The sequence below is a fragment of the Neofelis nebulosa genome, chromosome 9 (assembly GCF_028018385.1).
Source record: "Neofelis nebulosa isolate mNeoNeb1 chromosome 9, mNeoNeb1.pri, whole genome shotgun sequence".
In the NCBI taxonomy this organism is placed as follows: Eukaryota; Metazoa; Chordata; class Mammalia; order Carnivora; family Felidae; genus Neofelis; species Neofelis nebulosa.
In genome coordinates this window covers 125,771,747-125,788,206 of record NC_080790.1, presented here as the reverse complement: position 1 = coordinate 125,788,206, position 16,460 = coordinate 125,771,747, and the positions used below count along the sequence as shown (strand labels likewise).

The 16,460-nt window shown below is 53.5% G+C and overlaps 1 protein-coding gene across 1 annotated transcript; it reads right to left on the bottom strand.

The window, feature by feature from the left end:
• Positions 1-126: 126 nt before the first annotated feature.
• On the bottom strand, positions 127-5,634 carry KCNK15 (potassium two pore domain channel subfamily K member 15). The gene is made up of 2 exons (XM_058685738.1): positions 5,261-5,634; positions 127-1,385 (listed from the first exon to the last, which is right to left on the bottom strand). Exons 1-2 carry the CDS (start codon positions 5,541-5,543, stop codon positions 676-678), a joined length of 993 nt encoding a protein of 330 aa, XP_058541721.1. The 5' UTR covers positions 5,544-5,634; the 3' UTR covers positions 127-675.
• Positions 5,635-16,460: the final 10,826 nt, after the last annotated feature.

Here is a 16,460-nt window from a genome sequence, read left to right as displayed (position 1 = left end):
GTGGTGGGTGTCAACAAGGCCCCCCTCGTCCTCGGATGGCGCTCGCCAAGGACAAAGGACATGGGGGGGTTTTGGGCGGAGGGTGTGTTTCATTCACACGGGGGTCAATTCCACTCTACACATTGAGCAAGAGGATGAGCGATCATTTAAATAATGCAGATTTGTCCGCCCCTCCACTCGGGGACAGGAGCTGTTTCCCTTCAGTGCATCTGATCCCCATGCCTCTCCTGGTGTGAGCAGCTGGCCTCACTGCCTGCCTCCCAGGGTTGAAAGTCCCGTATTTTCCCTTACAACACGGAAAACCTGCCTCCTCTCTCAGCAGAGAAACAGCCACCTGTTTCCACTCGGGAGGGCTAGCTGATGACACGGGCCTGTGGAGAGCCTCTCCTGGGTGGCTGATGTGGCCGCGCCTTCCTAAAACAGTTCGGACCACGGGGATTTGCACCTACAGGACGTGCTTGTGCTTAAGGTGCGGCTTTAATGGATTTTTGGAGAGGAGGGAGGGGCTGGCCACAGAAGGGAAAGACACACTGCTCGTGGCAGAAGACGGCCCTGAGGCCACAGCCCCTCTACCCTCTCCAAGCTCTGGGGAGCATGCCCTGACAGGTGACCCTAGCCCCTCCTGTTCTCTCGACCTCCCCCAACCCCCACCCTCCGGGGCCCGGGACAGGGCTGTCAGATGGACTTCCGCCGGGCCGGGGGCCTGCCCACCGTGCCGCCGCCCACAGCCCCAGGGCTCGAGGGGGGTGAGAAGGCCAGGTTGTCGCGGGCTCCCAGCTGCAGCCGGTGCACGCGGGACGAGATGGAGGCGGAGCCCCCGGCGCGGGCAGGGCAGCGGGGCGGAGGGCGGCCGCGGCTCTCGGGCGCCCCCAGGCGGAGCGGGCTGGCGCGGCGGGTGGCGCGCTCGGGCGCGTCGGTGCTGGCCGCCAGAAAGCGCAGGACCACGAGGTTGAGGAAGGCGCCGATGACCGTGAGCCCCAGGAGGATGTAGAGGAAGCTGAAGGCCACGTAGGGCGGCTTCCTCTGAAGCGCCTCGTCTCTCTGCAGCGCCACGAAGTCACCGAAGCCGATGGTGGTGAGGGTGATGAAGCAGTAGTAGTAGGCGTGGAAGAAGGTCCAGCCCTCGAAGTGCGCGAAGGCGGCGGCCCCGAGGGCCAGGGTGGCGGCGCACACCAGCAGCCCGGCCACCACCATGTTCTCGGTGGACACGCGCGGCCGCCGCAGGCCCAGGCAGCGCTTGGCCGCCAGCAGGAGGCGCCGCACCAGCGCGTTCAGGCGCTCGCCCAGGCTCTGGAAGGTGACCAGCGTCAGGGGGATGCCCAGGAGCGCATAGAACATGCAGAAGACCTTGCCCGAGTCCGTGCCCGGCGCGGCGTGGCCGTACCCTGCAGGGAGAGCGGAGGGGAGGGATGGTGAGCACCGGCCGCAGCCGCCCTGTCCGGGCTCCCTCCCCTGCCCCCCGGAGCCTGCGCAGCGTCTTGAATTGCTGCTTCTAACTAGGTCATTCCCCGCCTTTGAAACCTTGTGTGGCTATCCCTAACCGCCCCAAATTGTAAACAACCCAGCGTCCCTCGGCTGGGGAACAACCTGCGGTACGCGCGTACAATGCAATTCCGTTCGGGAACAGAAAGGAATGAACTGGGGTTACCTGCGCCAACAAAGGATGGGTCTCAGCTGCATTACGGGGAGCGAAAGAAGCCAAGCGCAAAAGACTACACACTCCATGGTTCCATTGAAATGGCATTCTGGAAACATTCTGGCAAAACTATGGGGACAGAGAGCACATCTGCGGTCGCCAGTCGTTGTGGTTGGAGGAGGGGGTTAACCAGAAAGGAGCATGACAAATCTGGGGGTGATGGGAGCCTGCTAAGTCTCGGTGGTGGCTGCAGGACAGGTCCTCACCCGTGAGAACTCGCCGAGGGCTGCTACACTGAAAAATGTGTGTTTCACCGTGTGTGAAGAATGCCTTGATTTAAACATCAAGCAAAATCTTCCATGGTGCCCCAGGACCCACAGGGTAAAGCACCTACCAGTTCTCACTTGGTGTCGGAGCTCCTTGGTGATCTGACTCCCCCTACCACCCCGCACCTGTCCAGCCCCACCCCGTGTTGTGCCCCCAACCAGCATTCCCACCTCCACATGCCTCTTCTCATGGTTTTTTTCCTCCCCTGGATAGCCCTTTCCCTGCTGCCCTAGTCCACGACTTCCCACATCCTGCTCCAAGCCAGCCCTCGCTAAGCACTTCTTCAGTCTGATGTAGTAATTCTTCATCAGGTCCCCTCGACTGCTGTCGGGGACCTACACACGAGTGGGCCTCCTGGAGTCCTGGACCACCATGCCATCCCCAGGGACCGAGCATTCCTGGAGAGAGGAGCGAAAGCTCTCAGGGTATTCTCACAGAGGCCCATAACCCAGGAAAAGTCCAAAGAAGGTGCCCCCTCTAGCAAACGGACACCATCTGCCAAAATGTAAACACACAAACGCTTGGCCCGTGCATTTCCACAGTTAGGAAGTTAGTCCTCCAAAATACATGTGTGTGCAAAGTGAGGTGTGCATGGGGGGCATCAGGGAAGCATCGTCGCTCGTGGTGAAAACTAGGCAACCTAAGTGTCCACCGGTAGGGGCCTGGTGAAATAAATCACGGTGCCAACCAAATGACAGAGCCCTACGCAGCAATGGTTCCGACCAAGGGTCATTTCGCCCCTGAGGGGGACATTTGGCAATGTCTGGGGACATTTTGGGTGTCACAACTGGGATGGTTGTGTGCTCCTGGCATCTTGTGCGTAGAGGCCAGGGATGCTAAACATCCTGTGATGCACAGGCCAGCCCTCCCTCCACAACAGAGTTATCCGGTCCGACGTGTGAGTAGTGCTAGGGTTGAGAAATGCTGCTATACGGCCAAGAAAAAGATGACACAGCTTTTTAGGGATTGATTTTTTCAAAATCGCCAAAATATATTAAGTGAAAAAAGAAAGTGTGAGACAAAACAGTGTGTATAACCTAATGTCTCTATATGTGTGTGTGCTTTAAAGGAACACACAGGTAGAGAATATATGTGGAAGGATGCACAAAAAACCAGTAACTGTATTTGACCCAGGGAAAGAGATTTATGGGTTGAGGGACAGGGTGCGAGGGAGACTTCCTTTTCATTCTCTACCCTTTTGTGTATGCTGCGTGCACACATCATTTATTCAGAATATCGACACAATACATGTTATTAAAGATCTGTGGCTCCACATGCACATTTCTATTGCGTGGCCCCATCAGTTTGCCCCCTATCTGTTTTGGGGGGGAGCTCCGCCCATGAGACTGTGAGCTCCTTGAGGCCAGAGACCTTGCCAATCACTTCTGTGTGTCCCTAGTCACCAGTGCCCTGCACAGAGCCTGACACAGACAAAAGGCCCAATGAAAGTTTAATATCGATAATGCTCATCATCAATAATCAAATCAAACTGAAGGGGGTGCTGAGTGCGACACAGGGGAACCTTTTTAGCAGTAAGATGCGAAGCAGTGCTGTTTCCAGTTGGTTGGGGCTAGGTCAGGCTTTGACAGAGTGAAACGAACAATGATAATAACTAAACATGCTAGGTACTCTACATAGATTATTTTATTTTACCCTCCTAATTACTGTATGCAATATTAGTCTCCCGTTTTTGCAGACAAGGTAACTAAGCTCAGAGCAAGGAAGCTGCCCAAACATCACAGGGCCTGAGCCATTAACCACTCTCCTCCATTGCGCCTCAGTGCCTCTTGCAGAGCTCTAGCTCCTGGGTTCTGGCGCTGGGCTCTCTGCAAGGCTGGCTTTTGCAGCCGGGACCACACAGCCCCAGCTGGCGCCCCCAGGTGGCCGGAAAAGGCAAAGCTCCAGCTCTTTCCAAACTGGGTCCCTTTCCCCCAGCTCCCCAAGGTGCCAGTGAGGAACAGCCCACAGAAAAGGCCAAAACCAGCTGTGAGCCTTCCAGATAACGTGGGGGAGGGCAGAAAAGGTGGATGGGGTCCCACACCACTGGGCATGGCAACAGGGAGTGTCTTGGGCTGAGCCTGGGTAGGGAAGCAGGGGTGCCCATGTTCACAGGAGGGGTCATAATGGACTGAGTGGGAGCTGGGCCCACAGCTGGCAAACAATGAATTGTTATATTGTTATTATGACCAATTAATAGTGCCTATTTAGCCTCAGGCACCTTGCCAAGCATTTTACACACTTGACCTCATTTAAACCTGGCAACCACCCAGCGAGGTAGCAAGCACTGCATTTGCAGTCGAGAAAACCAGGACTCCGGGAGGTACGTTCAATTGCCAGAGAAGACAGACAGGAGGCAGCAGAGATGAGAACAGAACTCTGGGCTATGTAATTGCAGAACTCGGGCTTTTAACCCACAGCTCACATTCGTTCGCCAAGAGCATTAGGAAAAAACTTTCTCCAAAGCTCAGGCTTCCACAGTGGTGATCCAAGCTCTAGGGGGTGCCTGGACATCCACAGCTGGGGCCCGAGAAGCAGCGGACACCCAGCCTGGAGCCCTGCAGAGCCTGCTTCTCTCCTTTCCTGCTTCCCCAGGCTTCTGCTCAGCAGGTACCAGCCAGACGGTAGCCATGGCAACGACTGACGGTCCAGATGCTGCAGAGAAACTGCTCTGGATCCCCGAGGGTGAGGTCCAAAGCTTGTGGTAATCAGTCATTCCTTCAACAAATATTTATTGAGTGTCTACTATGCGCTCGGCTGGGTACACTGCAGTGACTAAGACAGACTAGATCCCATTGTCATGGAGTAACGGCATAATAATTATAATACAAAAATCAATCTCTCTCTCTTTTTTAGTGCTTTGTATGTGTCATGCCCTGCGCTAAAACTTTCTGCACACATTATCTCCTTGACAATAATTATCTCGGTACAGTCCTGAGATAGGGCCTATTAGCAGCCCTATTTTACAAAGGAGAAAACGGAGGCTCAGAGAGGTTAAGCAACTTGTCTGAGGTCACACAGCTAGTGTGATGCAGCCAGGCAAGGAAGCCTCCGTCTCCAGCCACTCGCGCTTCGCCCCGCTCCACCTGTCTCCCGGCCCCTGGAGGCGTCCCCCGAGCACTCCCGCGTGCCACCTCTGGGCGAACTTGAGCTCCCGACTCCTCCCAGCCCCGCCCGCGTGGGACGCCGTCCCCTTTCGGCGGAGGGCGGCTGAAACGACTGGTCCACAGCCACCGGGCCGGGGCAGGGGCAGAGGAGGGGTTCGAGCCCGGGGCGGGGGGCGCCGCGGGGCCCGCTCACCGATGGTGGTGATGACGGTGATGGCGAAGTAGAAGGAGCCGGCGAACTTCCACTGGCGGCCGGCGCGGTGCGGCTCGGCCTGCAGCGCCAGGCGCTCCAGCTCGCGGTAGTCCTCGGCCGAGAAGCGGTACTTCCTCCGGAACTCGCCGCGCTTCTGGGCCAGCAGCCGCTGGCGGCCGCGCTCCGCCTCGGACTCGAGCGCGTCGAAGACCGCGGCGCCCACCAGCAGGTAGGACAGGATGCACAGGATGAGCGCGGCCGTGCGCACGCTCTGCTTCCTCATGGCGGCGCCGCGGGCCCCGCGCCCCGGGCCCGTCCATGCGCCCCGACGGCCGCCCCGCGCTGCGCCCTCCGCCCCGCGCGGCGGGGAGCGGGCTGCGGGCGGCCGGGCGTTGGAGGGGGGAGCTGGGGGGGGGGGGCGGAGGCGGGGCCTCGGTGGGGGGGGGCCGAGGAGGACCGAGAGGACTCCTCCTGCCGCCCCGCCCCCTGCCAACACCTGCCGCCCCGCCCCCTGCCAACACCTGCCTTTGTTTACCCAACGGCGCAGGTGTCTGCCAACGGTGGCAGCTGGAGCAAAGCGCCCAAAGCCCGGCCGTGCAGATGTCCCGTCCACCACTGTGGTCCTGTGACCTTGGGCCAGTCATTCACTCGTTCGTTCAGTCAGTCAGTCATCCATTAGATCTTTACTGAGCACCTACTGGTGCAAACAAGCTTCCTGGGGGTAAATAGAGCTGATACTCTAGGAAAGAGGGTTGGCGACAGCACAGACACACGAAGATCATTGAAGACAAGTGTGGGACAGAAGGGAGACAGTTTGGGGGGGGGGGAGGTGGGCACCACCAGCTGAGGTGGCGGGACAGGCCTCTCTGAGGAGTGACTGGGGAGGGAGCATCTAGGCAGCCAGTGCAAGTCCTTTAAGCAGAGAAGCAGTGTGGCTGGAACCAGGGGGATCGGGGAGTTGGGGGGTGGAGGGGCAGGCAGCAGAAGGAAAACAGGCGATTTCACACAGGGTCTTACAAGTCCTTATGCAGGTCTATTCGTTACAGCTGGAAAGGCTGTAAGCAGGATGCCCACACCAGTGATCTGATAGACATTTGTATGTTTTTAAATAATTTTTAAAATTTTATTTATTTTGAGATAACATGAGCCGGGGGTGGGAGGTCAGAGAGAAAGGGAGAGAGAGAATCCGAAGCTGAAATCAAGAGTCAGATGCTTAACGGACTGAGCCACCCAGGCACCCCTCTGATTAGCATTTTTAAAAAAGAGCATCCTGGGGCGCCTGGGTGGCTCAGTTGGTTGGGTGTCTGTCTTTGGCTCGGGTCATGATCTTGTGGTCTGTGAGTTCGAGCCCCGTGTCCGGCTCTGTGCTGACAGTTCAGAGCCTGGAGCCTGCTTCGGATTCTGTGTCTCCCTCTCTCTGCCCCTCCCCCGCTCAAGCTCTGTCTCTGTCTCTCTCAAAAATAAATAAACATTAAAAAAAAAAAAGAAAAAAAAGAAAAAGAAGTAAATAAACATTAAAAAGAAAAAAAAGAGCATCCTGGCTGTCCTGTGGAAAAGGGGTGGTGGCTAAGAGTGGAGGCCAGTTAGGAGAGTTTCGTAGTCCCCACGCGTGGTGGGGGTTGGCCTGGACCAGGGGCAGGGCACTGGAGGTGCAGAGAAGGTGGGGGGCTGGAGTTGGACGCACACAGCTATAGCCACATTTCCCAGCCTCCTTTGCACTTAGAACTGCCGCCAATGGAATGTGGGCAGAAGTGACCCCTCCCCGTGCCGCACTCCACCTCTCTTCCCCCACCTGCAGGCTGAATGCAGAGAGGCAAAGCCTTTAGGAGAGAGCACAGCCGCAGGGTGGAAGGGGACTGGGTGCCTGACTACGCAGCCCAAGGCTGCCCCACGCCAGGAGCACCTATTCTGAACTTCTGTTGCATTAAGGCCCTGAGCTGTGGGGCCAGCCTGTTACTGCAGCTGGTGTTACCCTGACGCACGGAACAGCAGCACCTGCTGACGGGCTGGATATGGAGGGCAAGGGGGCGCTCCGGATGACCCCTGGGTCTTTCGCCTGACTGGCTGGGTGCTCGGAGAGCCTTCCGTTGACCTCACTCCCTAGGAATCCACTCCTGCCGCCCAGCGCTGAGGTGAGACCCATTCATTTCACTCTGAAATGGGTGGGTCTTCGTGGAGATTCTGGGCGAGCACGGGCAGCCTCTCTTGCAGGTGTCCAGAGCATCTGCATGGCCTGGTCTCTGCTGCAGCCTTGGCATGCATCCCCTGTCCCCCCCACCCCTCATCTCTACTCCAGCAGCCCCTTTGCAGTTTTTTGTTTGTTTCAGGCACACAGAACTTTCAGTTCCTTGCACAAACTCTTGCTTTGCTTGAAACAGTCTTCTCTCCATTACACTCAGCAGCCCACATGTATCGAATGCCTGCCAGGGGCCAGACCCTGGGTGAAGCGCTTGGCAAGTATTCATGCATATCGTCATCGCGATCTCCTACGCCGTAGGCCTGGATGGCCAATGCCCTGTTCAGCCTCAGCTCCCAGTTCATTGGACATCTCCTTCCCTGACCCCTCCGCGGGCAGCCTTCTCTGTGCCGCCAGAGGCCTCTGAGTTCCTGCCGTCTTCCCTTCTTCCCAGTGCATTGGGATCCTCACATTCCATATCTATGCTCCCCCTGAGGACAGGAATCCTACCTTGGTCCCCTCTCTGTCCTCAGCACCCGGATCTGGCACAGCGCACACCTGGTGGCTGCGGACGGAGGAGCCACAGCCGCCTGTAGAAGTTAAGAGCATGCACTCTGCACCGTGACTGCCTGGGTTCATATCCCAGTTCTGCTGCTTACCAGTGTGTGGACCTGGGATGCCTCAGTCTCCCCGCCCCCAGTAAAAGGGGTTTGGAAAAGCTCCTATCTCATAAGGTGCTGTGCTCGACAGAATGGCCCCCCAAAGATGCACACATTCTTTCCCTGGCACCTGTAAATAGGTTAGGGTACGTGGCAGAGAGGAGGGGGGCGGTTGCAGGTGGAAGGAAGGTTGCTAATCAGCTGACCTGGAGACGGGAGGTGATCCTGGACAGTCTGGGTGAGCCCGGTGTCCTCAAAAGGGTCCCTACACGTGGACACGGGAGGCAGAAGAGGGACAACCGTTAGAAGAAATTGGCCTGACGTCGCTGGCTTTGAAGATGGAGAAAGGGGCCACAAGCCAAAGAGAGCAGGTGGCTTCTAGAATCTGGTAAAGACAAGGAAGTTCCTCCCTAGAACCTCCGGAAGGGAATGCAGTCCTGCCAGCATCTCAGTTTCAGCGCAGTTCATCTGTGTGACCCGGGTAGCCCTCCACCCTACGGAAGTGGAAGGTGGCACGTTGGTGTTGTTCGAGCCGCCACGTCTGTGACCATTTCTGGGAGCAGCAACAGGGACGGCTTCACTGATGTGAGCATCGAAGGAGCCCATAAGCCGGAGGCACCAAGAGCAGCATCTGCCCCTGAGGACCATCTGGAAGTGTTAGGCACTGCCTCAGACGTCACAAGTGAGCGAACACCTAGGCCCATAGAGACGTTGTGGCGTGTGCTCTGACTCACTTCTCTTCCTGAGGAGCCAGACCGCGGCTCAGAGACCCAGAAGCAGGATTCTGGCGCTGCAGCCTTATTTGTAGCTTTTCTATTCTTTTTTTATTTTTTATTCAAAAAAAATCTTAAAAAAAATTTTTTTTAGTGTTTATTTATTTTTGAGAGAGAGAGACAGAACATGAGCAGGGGAGGGGCAGAGAGAGGGAGACACAGAATCCCAAGCAGGCTCCAGGCTCTGAGCTGTCAGCCCAGAGCCCGATGCGGGGCTCGAACCCACGAACTGCGAGATCATGACCTGAGTCGAGTGGGACGCTTAACCGCCTGAGCCACCCAGGCGCCCCTTAAATTTTTTTAAATGTTTATTTATTTTTGAGAGACAGAGTGCGAGCAGGGGAGGGGCAGAGAGAGAGGGAGACACAGAATCCGAAGCAGGCTCCAGAATCTGAGCTGTCAGCACGGCTCGAACTCACGAACTGCGAGATCATGACCTGAGTCGAAACCAAGAATCAGACACTTAACCGACTGAGCCACCCAGGCACCCCTGTAACTTTTTTGATTCCTGCCCAGACTTCAGAGGGGCAAGACCCGGGGCCACAGTCTTGGGGGGATGGGGAAGCACCGTGGATTTACAACCTGAGAAGGGCCTGAGAAGAACTTTCCGGGGACAATTCACGATCCTGGTCATTGACACAGCTGGAGTCAACGAGGCTTGGGTTCAAATTCCAGCTCTTCCACTTTCCCGGTGGGTGAGTGTGGGTAGAACACTTCTCTGGCCTCGCTTCTCCCATGTGAGAAATGAAAGTGATAATAACGCCCCCTTCATGGGACCGCATCGAGGATTATAGAAGATGTTGTGTGTCATTTTCCAGGTGCCCAGTAGCAGCTCACTGCTTTTCCTCCCTTTTTACAACTGTCTGCCTGCAGATGTCAGGAATTCTTTTTCTGGAAGTGCGTGTGTGTGCCAGGCACATTCTCCCACATTACTGACGGGGCCCTCCCTTTCTAGTGCAGGAAACCATGGCACAGAGAAGGTGCCCTGCTTGTCCCGTCCTCACAGCCAGGCAGGGGCTGAGCCAGGACTCGAACTCGGGGCTGCGCGGTCCCCAAGGTCATGATCCTTCCAATACACCATGGTGCTTCATCAGGCAAGATGCCACCGGCTTTATCACCACCCCCCCCCCGCCCCCATTGCCTCTCTGGATTCCACCTTCCTCTTCTGAAGATGGAGCTGAGGAGAACTGGCTGGCTGCCTGCCCCCACCGTCATTGTGAGGACCCTGTGACACCCAGCTGGTTTGTCAGATGTGCCCACTGAGGGTGGGTATTATTGGGGCCATGCTGGAGCTGTCTGGCCCCGCCGGGCAGGTGACTGTGCCCTGTGCTTGGCATTTTTGGTTCAGCAGCTCTATTTTAAGCCAGAGGAGGTTAGAGTTTGTGTGTGTGTATTTCTCAGCTTGCAAAACCGTCAGCTGAGCCGTCACCAAAAACAGCAACACTCCGAGGCACCCCCTTCAGCTGCCCCCCCACCTGCTCCCCTTCTTCCCACTCTGGGAACTTGAGGGGACCCAGTGATTTTCCTCTGTCCCTTCATGCCGGAGTCCCACGCATGGCCCCTCAGTGAGGCCACTGATCTTCTTCCAGAGCCCCAGGGTTGCCAGCTCTGAGGACAACAAGAAGGGTGATCCCAGTCCCCAGCTGGACCCTGGGTGCCTTTCAGAGCACTTCACATCCCTTATGAGTCTAGAGTTTTCTGAAAGCTTTGTGAGCCAGGCAGGCCATGCCATTCATGTCAGAGGGAAGACCCAGGATCAGGGAGAGAGAAGGGACTGTCATCCAAGGTGGCACATTGTAGGGCAGTAATCCAGAAAGAACAGGAGTTTCTGAGTGAGTCAGGTCTCTGTTCCGTCTTCGACAAATGACGTCACCTTTGAGCCTCAGTTTCCTCATCTGTGACATGGGAGTACCAGTAGTTCTGTACTGGTCCCAGCACATGTGAGTACCCCTTACACCCAATTAATGTTGTCTTTTCCTTTTCCACCCCAATTATTCCCCAGGCCTCCTGGGATCTCAAAGGATTGATTTTTATAGTTAGAATATAGTTCAGTAATTTTCCAGAAGCCTGGAGGGCTCAGGCATTTTTCCTGATAAGATCTCTGTCTCTTGTCTCCGTCCTTAAAGAATGGATCATTTGGGCCTCAGGTACCAGCTTCTTGGAGGTGGCAGCTGTGACCTTTCTGCAGCTGGAGGATCATTGAGGGATCTGGGCTGCAAGATGTTAAAAAGCTGCCTCTCGCTAATTTAAAGAAGGTTATAGGTAGGATTTGGGGGTCTTGCAGAATCTTCCAGGCACTGGTTCGAGGGGCCCAGAGAGATGGAACCTACCGGAAACACCATAGCTGTACCCAGTGTGTGTTGGGGGGGGGGCACCATTGTCCCTAGGCTGATGCAGATACTGGTCAGGGGACAAGTGGCAGCTGAGCATGACCCTGTCCCTGACTGTCGGGACCCGCCAGAGCTGCTCAAAGGACTCCTGACACGGAGTCTGCGGCCATTCGGTCTGAGCCATTGGGAGTTTGGGCTAGTGGAGATATTAAAACTTTTGTTCTGGTTAATAATTTTAAAAACTAACTGACGGGGGTGGGACACTGCCTGGCTCAGTCAGTAAAATGCTCAACTCGATGTCAGCTCACGTCACGATCTCATGACTCGTCAGGTCGAGCCCCGCATCGGGCTCTGTGCTGACAGCGCGGAGCATGCTTGGAATTTTCTGTCTCCATCTCTCTCTGCCCCTCCCCCGCTCTTTCTCTATTGCTCTCAAAAATAAAAATAAATAAATAAACAGTAAGAAAACTAACTGAAGGGGGAATGGAGAGTTGTGAAACCATTCTGTGTCCTTTAGTGTATGCCTGAGAATTTTCACAATAAAATGGTTTTTCATTTATTATTTTTTTAAAATGTTTATTTCTGTTTGAGAGAGAGGGGGCAGGGGGCGGGAGGGGCAGAGAGAGAGGGAGACACAGAATCTGAAACAGGTTCCGGGCTCTGAGCTGTCAGCACAGGGGCCCGATGCGGGGCTCGAACTCACGGACCGCGAGATCCTGACCTGAGCTGAAGTCAGACGCCCAACCGACTGAGCCACCCAGGCGCCCCGCACAGAATTATTTTAAATGATAAACACCTAGAACATTTGCCATTCTTGAGCTGCTAATTGGCTTTTAGCATTGTCCTCCTTACAGCAGCTACAGGATCTATCTTCTGATTTCTGACGGGGGTTTATTTCAAGCGGAACAAGGATTTGAAGATACTGTGTAGCAACTCGAGTGCAGAATCTCTCTCTTCTGGCAGGTTTTTTCTGGATCTCTTGTCATTGTTTCTTCCATGCCTAAATTGACAGTGTTTTTTAGCAACTCGTCTCTATCGAATTTTCATAAAAACAAATCTCTTCCTTTTTGCACTCGTATTTCATCAGCCTGTGGAATATCGTTACAATAACAAGTGTGGCCGGTGCAAACTGGTTTGGGAACAGGCCCAGCAGATTCTTGGCAAACGTGCCATTTGTCTTAGCTCAGGCTGCCAAAACAGAATCCCAGAGATGAGGTGGCTTAAACAGGAAACTTTTATTTCTCACGGTGACAGAGGCTGGAAGCCTGAGATCAGGGGGCCGGCGCGGCTGGTGAAAGTCCTCTTTCTGGTTTACAGATGGCCGTCTTCTTGTTTTCTCCTCGTATGGCAGAGAGGGGAGAGAGGAAGCAAGTTCTCTCCTATTTCTTCCTACAAGGGCACTAATCCCATTCATAAGCGCTCCCCACTCTTGACCTTATCTCCCGATACTTTCATATTGAGGATTAGGATTTCAACATATGAATTTGGGGACGGGAGGTGCACAGACTTTCAGCCCACAACACCATTCTGTGGGAGGCAGCAGAATGGAATGCCAGGCAGTGGCCCACTAGCTGTGAGCTTTCATTGTGCCTGGGGCAGGAGTGTCGTGTTCCAATGAAATGCAGAGCACTGGTTAACCTGGTGGGCTGATTAAACAGACATTGGTAAAGAACGCTTCTACCTAGTGTGGAATCATCTCTGAAAGACATCTGCCCAGATGGAGACTACACTTCCCAGCCTCCTTTGCTTCCTAGCGTGACCACATGACTAGCCCGCACCAATGGAATGTGAGTGGGCGTGGTGAGTGTCATCTCTAGGTGGGGCCTTTAAGGAGCAGGTGAACTTCTCCACCCTGAGGGCAATCTAGCTGCAGAAGTCTCCCAAGGTCCCGGAGTTTGGTGGAGCCATAACCTGTAAGCTACCTGGCTCACCACATGAAGGAACTCCAGCCAGGAACACCTGCTTTGGACTATTACGTGAGTAAGAAATAAACTTCTATTGCATTAAGCGGCTGAATTTGGTGGTTTGCTTGTTATAGCAACTGCCGTTACCCTAATTAATGAACTTACCTTATAGGGCTGTTGTGAGGGTTAAATTCGATGACATACACGTAACAGACTCTTAAATGGGGCTTCTGTTGCCTCCTATTTCCACTTAAAGCCACAAGGTGCTAGATACCCCCTATTTCCAAAAAGCCACGAGACACATGTCTGTAGGACCTTCTTAAGGACATCATACCAGGTTTTCTCCTACCCCATCCCCACCCCCTCAGCCTCCATAAGCAGAAGATTAGAATTTGAGAATGATTTTCTAGAACAGGGAGAAACGACATGCCTTTTCTTCTCTGCTTTCTTGGGGAAAGAACAAAGGGATACTCCCCTTGTCCTCATAGATCCTGCTTGTAGAGACTTGGGGTTCCTGCCAGAAGCGGTGAGTGGTATCTGATTCTCCAACTGCTTGCACATCTGCCCGCAGAGTCTGAGCTGGAAGAAAGTGGTTCAAGAGAGATGGCAGGGCGGAGGGCATCCCGCACCCCCAGCCATTTGGCCATGCAAGGATGGGAGAGCTTCCCGTGAGCTGAGTAGGTGCTGGGCCATCTGCTCAGTATCCTGCCCAAAAGGGATGATCGTTTTGCTTTCCAGGAAAGAGGACTCTGGCAGAAAGAGGCTATGAAGTGTACTTCTGGGGACAGGGTCTCAGAGAGGTCCATGGGTCCTAGATTTCCCTGAATAAGCTACTCACGTGGCCCAAGGATACCAGCCTTCGGACACTGGACACACAGAAGGAATCCATCCCCCTGAGATGATCTCAAGCAACACCAGCTTGATGTTTGCCCCCTTTCCTGTACTGCTCCCTCCAGGCCTCGCAACAGGAGAAGCTAGAACTTAGAAGGGGTGGGGGTGGGAAAGGTGTTAAAGGGACCCTCACACTGCTTTCAGTGCTGCAGAGATTAAAAGCAAGATTCTAGAGCCAGACATTCTGGGTTTGAATCCTGTGTCTATAACTTACTAGCTGTGTGGCCTCAGGCAAGTTACCTCACCTCTCTGGGCCTTAGTATCTGTCAGATGCTTTTAGTATATGTGCTGCCGAAGCGAGCGCTGTAAGATGCTTTTAATAATAGTACCTACCACCTAGTGTAACAAGGTGCACCTACTTAGGCTACTTAACAGTTTGTTACATTAAATAACAATGCATTCTTTTTTTTTTTTAATTTTTTTTTTTTTAACGTTTATTTATTTTGGAGACAGAGAGAGACAGAGCATGAATAGGGGAGGGTCAGAGAGAGGGAGACACAGAATTGAAATAGGCTCCGGGCTCTGAGCTGTCAGCACAGGGGCCCGATGCGGGGCTCGAACTCACGGACCGCGAGATCCTGACCTGAGCCGAAGTCGGCGCTCAACCGACTGAACCACCCAGGCGCCCCAATGACAATGCATTCTTGAAGTGAAGGGTCAGTCCTGACTTAGCAGAAGTGTTCAGTAGGATATGATGAGGTATCTCAGCCCGACTAAAAAGCATGGGCAAGGAGAGGTTTGATGCAATGTGTTCAAAGACAACAGCTGAAGAAAAACTAAACCCCGCTTCTGTGTGTCTCCTAAGTTCGGATTATTCAATAAACCAGTGATGCAGGTCAAATATTTCCGATCACTTGGGGACACGTTGAAACCCTCAGTACATATTAAGTATTATTGTTATTCAGACTTCTGCCAGGTCAGGGATCAAATCCTCTCTAAGCTTTATTAGTTTGGAGTGATAAGAATGGCTATTTGTGTGGTCTCCCACTTTTTGGTCTTCGTAAACCACCAAATTTCATGAAATTATTTGTGAGTCCGAATAACACCGCCAACTCCCTTTGCAAAGTGAGAACAATGGGGGAAATCCACAAGCGTTATTTATAGGCATCCTCATTTTATAAAAGAATCAATTTTGGGGCACCTGGGTGGCTCAGTCGGTTAAGCGGCCGACTTCGGCTCAGGTCATGATCTCGCGGTCCGTGAGTTCGAGCCCCGCGTCGGGCTCTGTGCTGACAGCTCAGAGCCTGGAGCCTGTTTCGGATTCTGTGTCTCCCCCTCTCTCTCTGACCCTCCCCCGTTCATGCTCTGTCTCTCTCTGTCTCCAAAATAAATAAACGTTAAAAAAAAATTTAAAAAAAGAATCAATTTCATAACCCCTCAAATTAGAGAGGTCATAAGTTCAGGGTAAAGGCCAGTCCTACAGATGGTATCCATTTAACTTGATGAAGTTCCACTGCGTTGCCCTTATTTTCAGTACCAGTTCACCGGCTGGTGTCTGAAGACCTCAGACATACATTACATAGAGTTTGCAAACCTCTCGAGCTATTGTCTCCTGTCCTCATGGCCGCCCTGTAAGCCTGGGATCATGGTCTGCATTTTCTCCACGAGGCTGTGGAAGTCCAGAAAGGTTGGATGGCCTGTTCAGGTTCACCCAGCTGGCGCAGTAAATCAAGCCTGGCCCCAGAGTCTTGACGTTCCTGGAAAAAATTTGCCTTTTCCTCTGGGTTGCATACGTGTTGCAGGGGTCTCTGCTCTATGTGGTCACCCAAGGACACAGGCCTTTTTTTCGTGGCTCTGTCCTGCCCTAAAGCAGAGACTCTTACCCCGGAGTCAAGGGATCTATGGATGGAATTTAGGGATTTATGGACTTGAGAGGGAAGAGAATTGCATCTTTATTTACACTCACCTCTAGCTGACTCTTAGCACGTCCTTCGATTAGGAACGTGGACAACAAAGTGGCATTAGCTGTACCTCCTTGTTGCCGATCGAAGTCACAGGTATTGTCGCATCACGTTGCAGTTAATTGCAGACAATCACCACGTTGAAATGACGGTAATTAGACTCGATCTTGTTTACTGTGTTAAAATGAAGCACATATGTAACTATCTCACTTTTTTTAAATTTTAGTGACCATATTTCAGTAATTTGTTTCCTTTGTAACCCCATATATGTTATTTTATGTATTTAATATTACTAATCGGAGAAGGAGATCATAGATTTTACCAGTATAGGCTCACAACCCTCTCTTGAGCTTCCCGGGTATAGTCTGAAACCAGCCCCCACTTGAGGAGCACAGGGAGAGACCCAAGAGAGAGATGGGCCACTCCAGGTTGGTAGGTGGCAGTTTTAATAATGGCAAAGGGAACTCCCATATGAGGCTTGTCCCAGGCAGCAGGAAGATGAATGGATCCCTGCACCTGCCCGCCAAATCTTAAGGGTTCATGAAGAGGGCCCTAACTGGGCTCAG

Coding starts and splice junctions, on each gene's coding strand:
- KCNK15 (XM_058685738.1), bottom strand. CDS start 5,543: ATGAGGAAGCAGAGCGTGCGCACGGCCGCGCTCATCCTGTGCATCCTG. Junction 1,386..5,260: donor CACCGTCATCACCACCATCG/GTGAGCGGGCCC, acceptor CTCTCCCTGCAG/GGTACGGCCACGCCGCGCCG.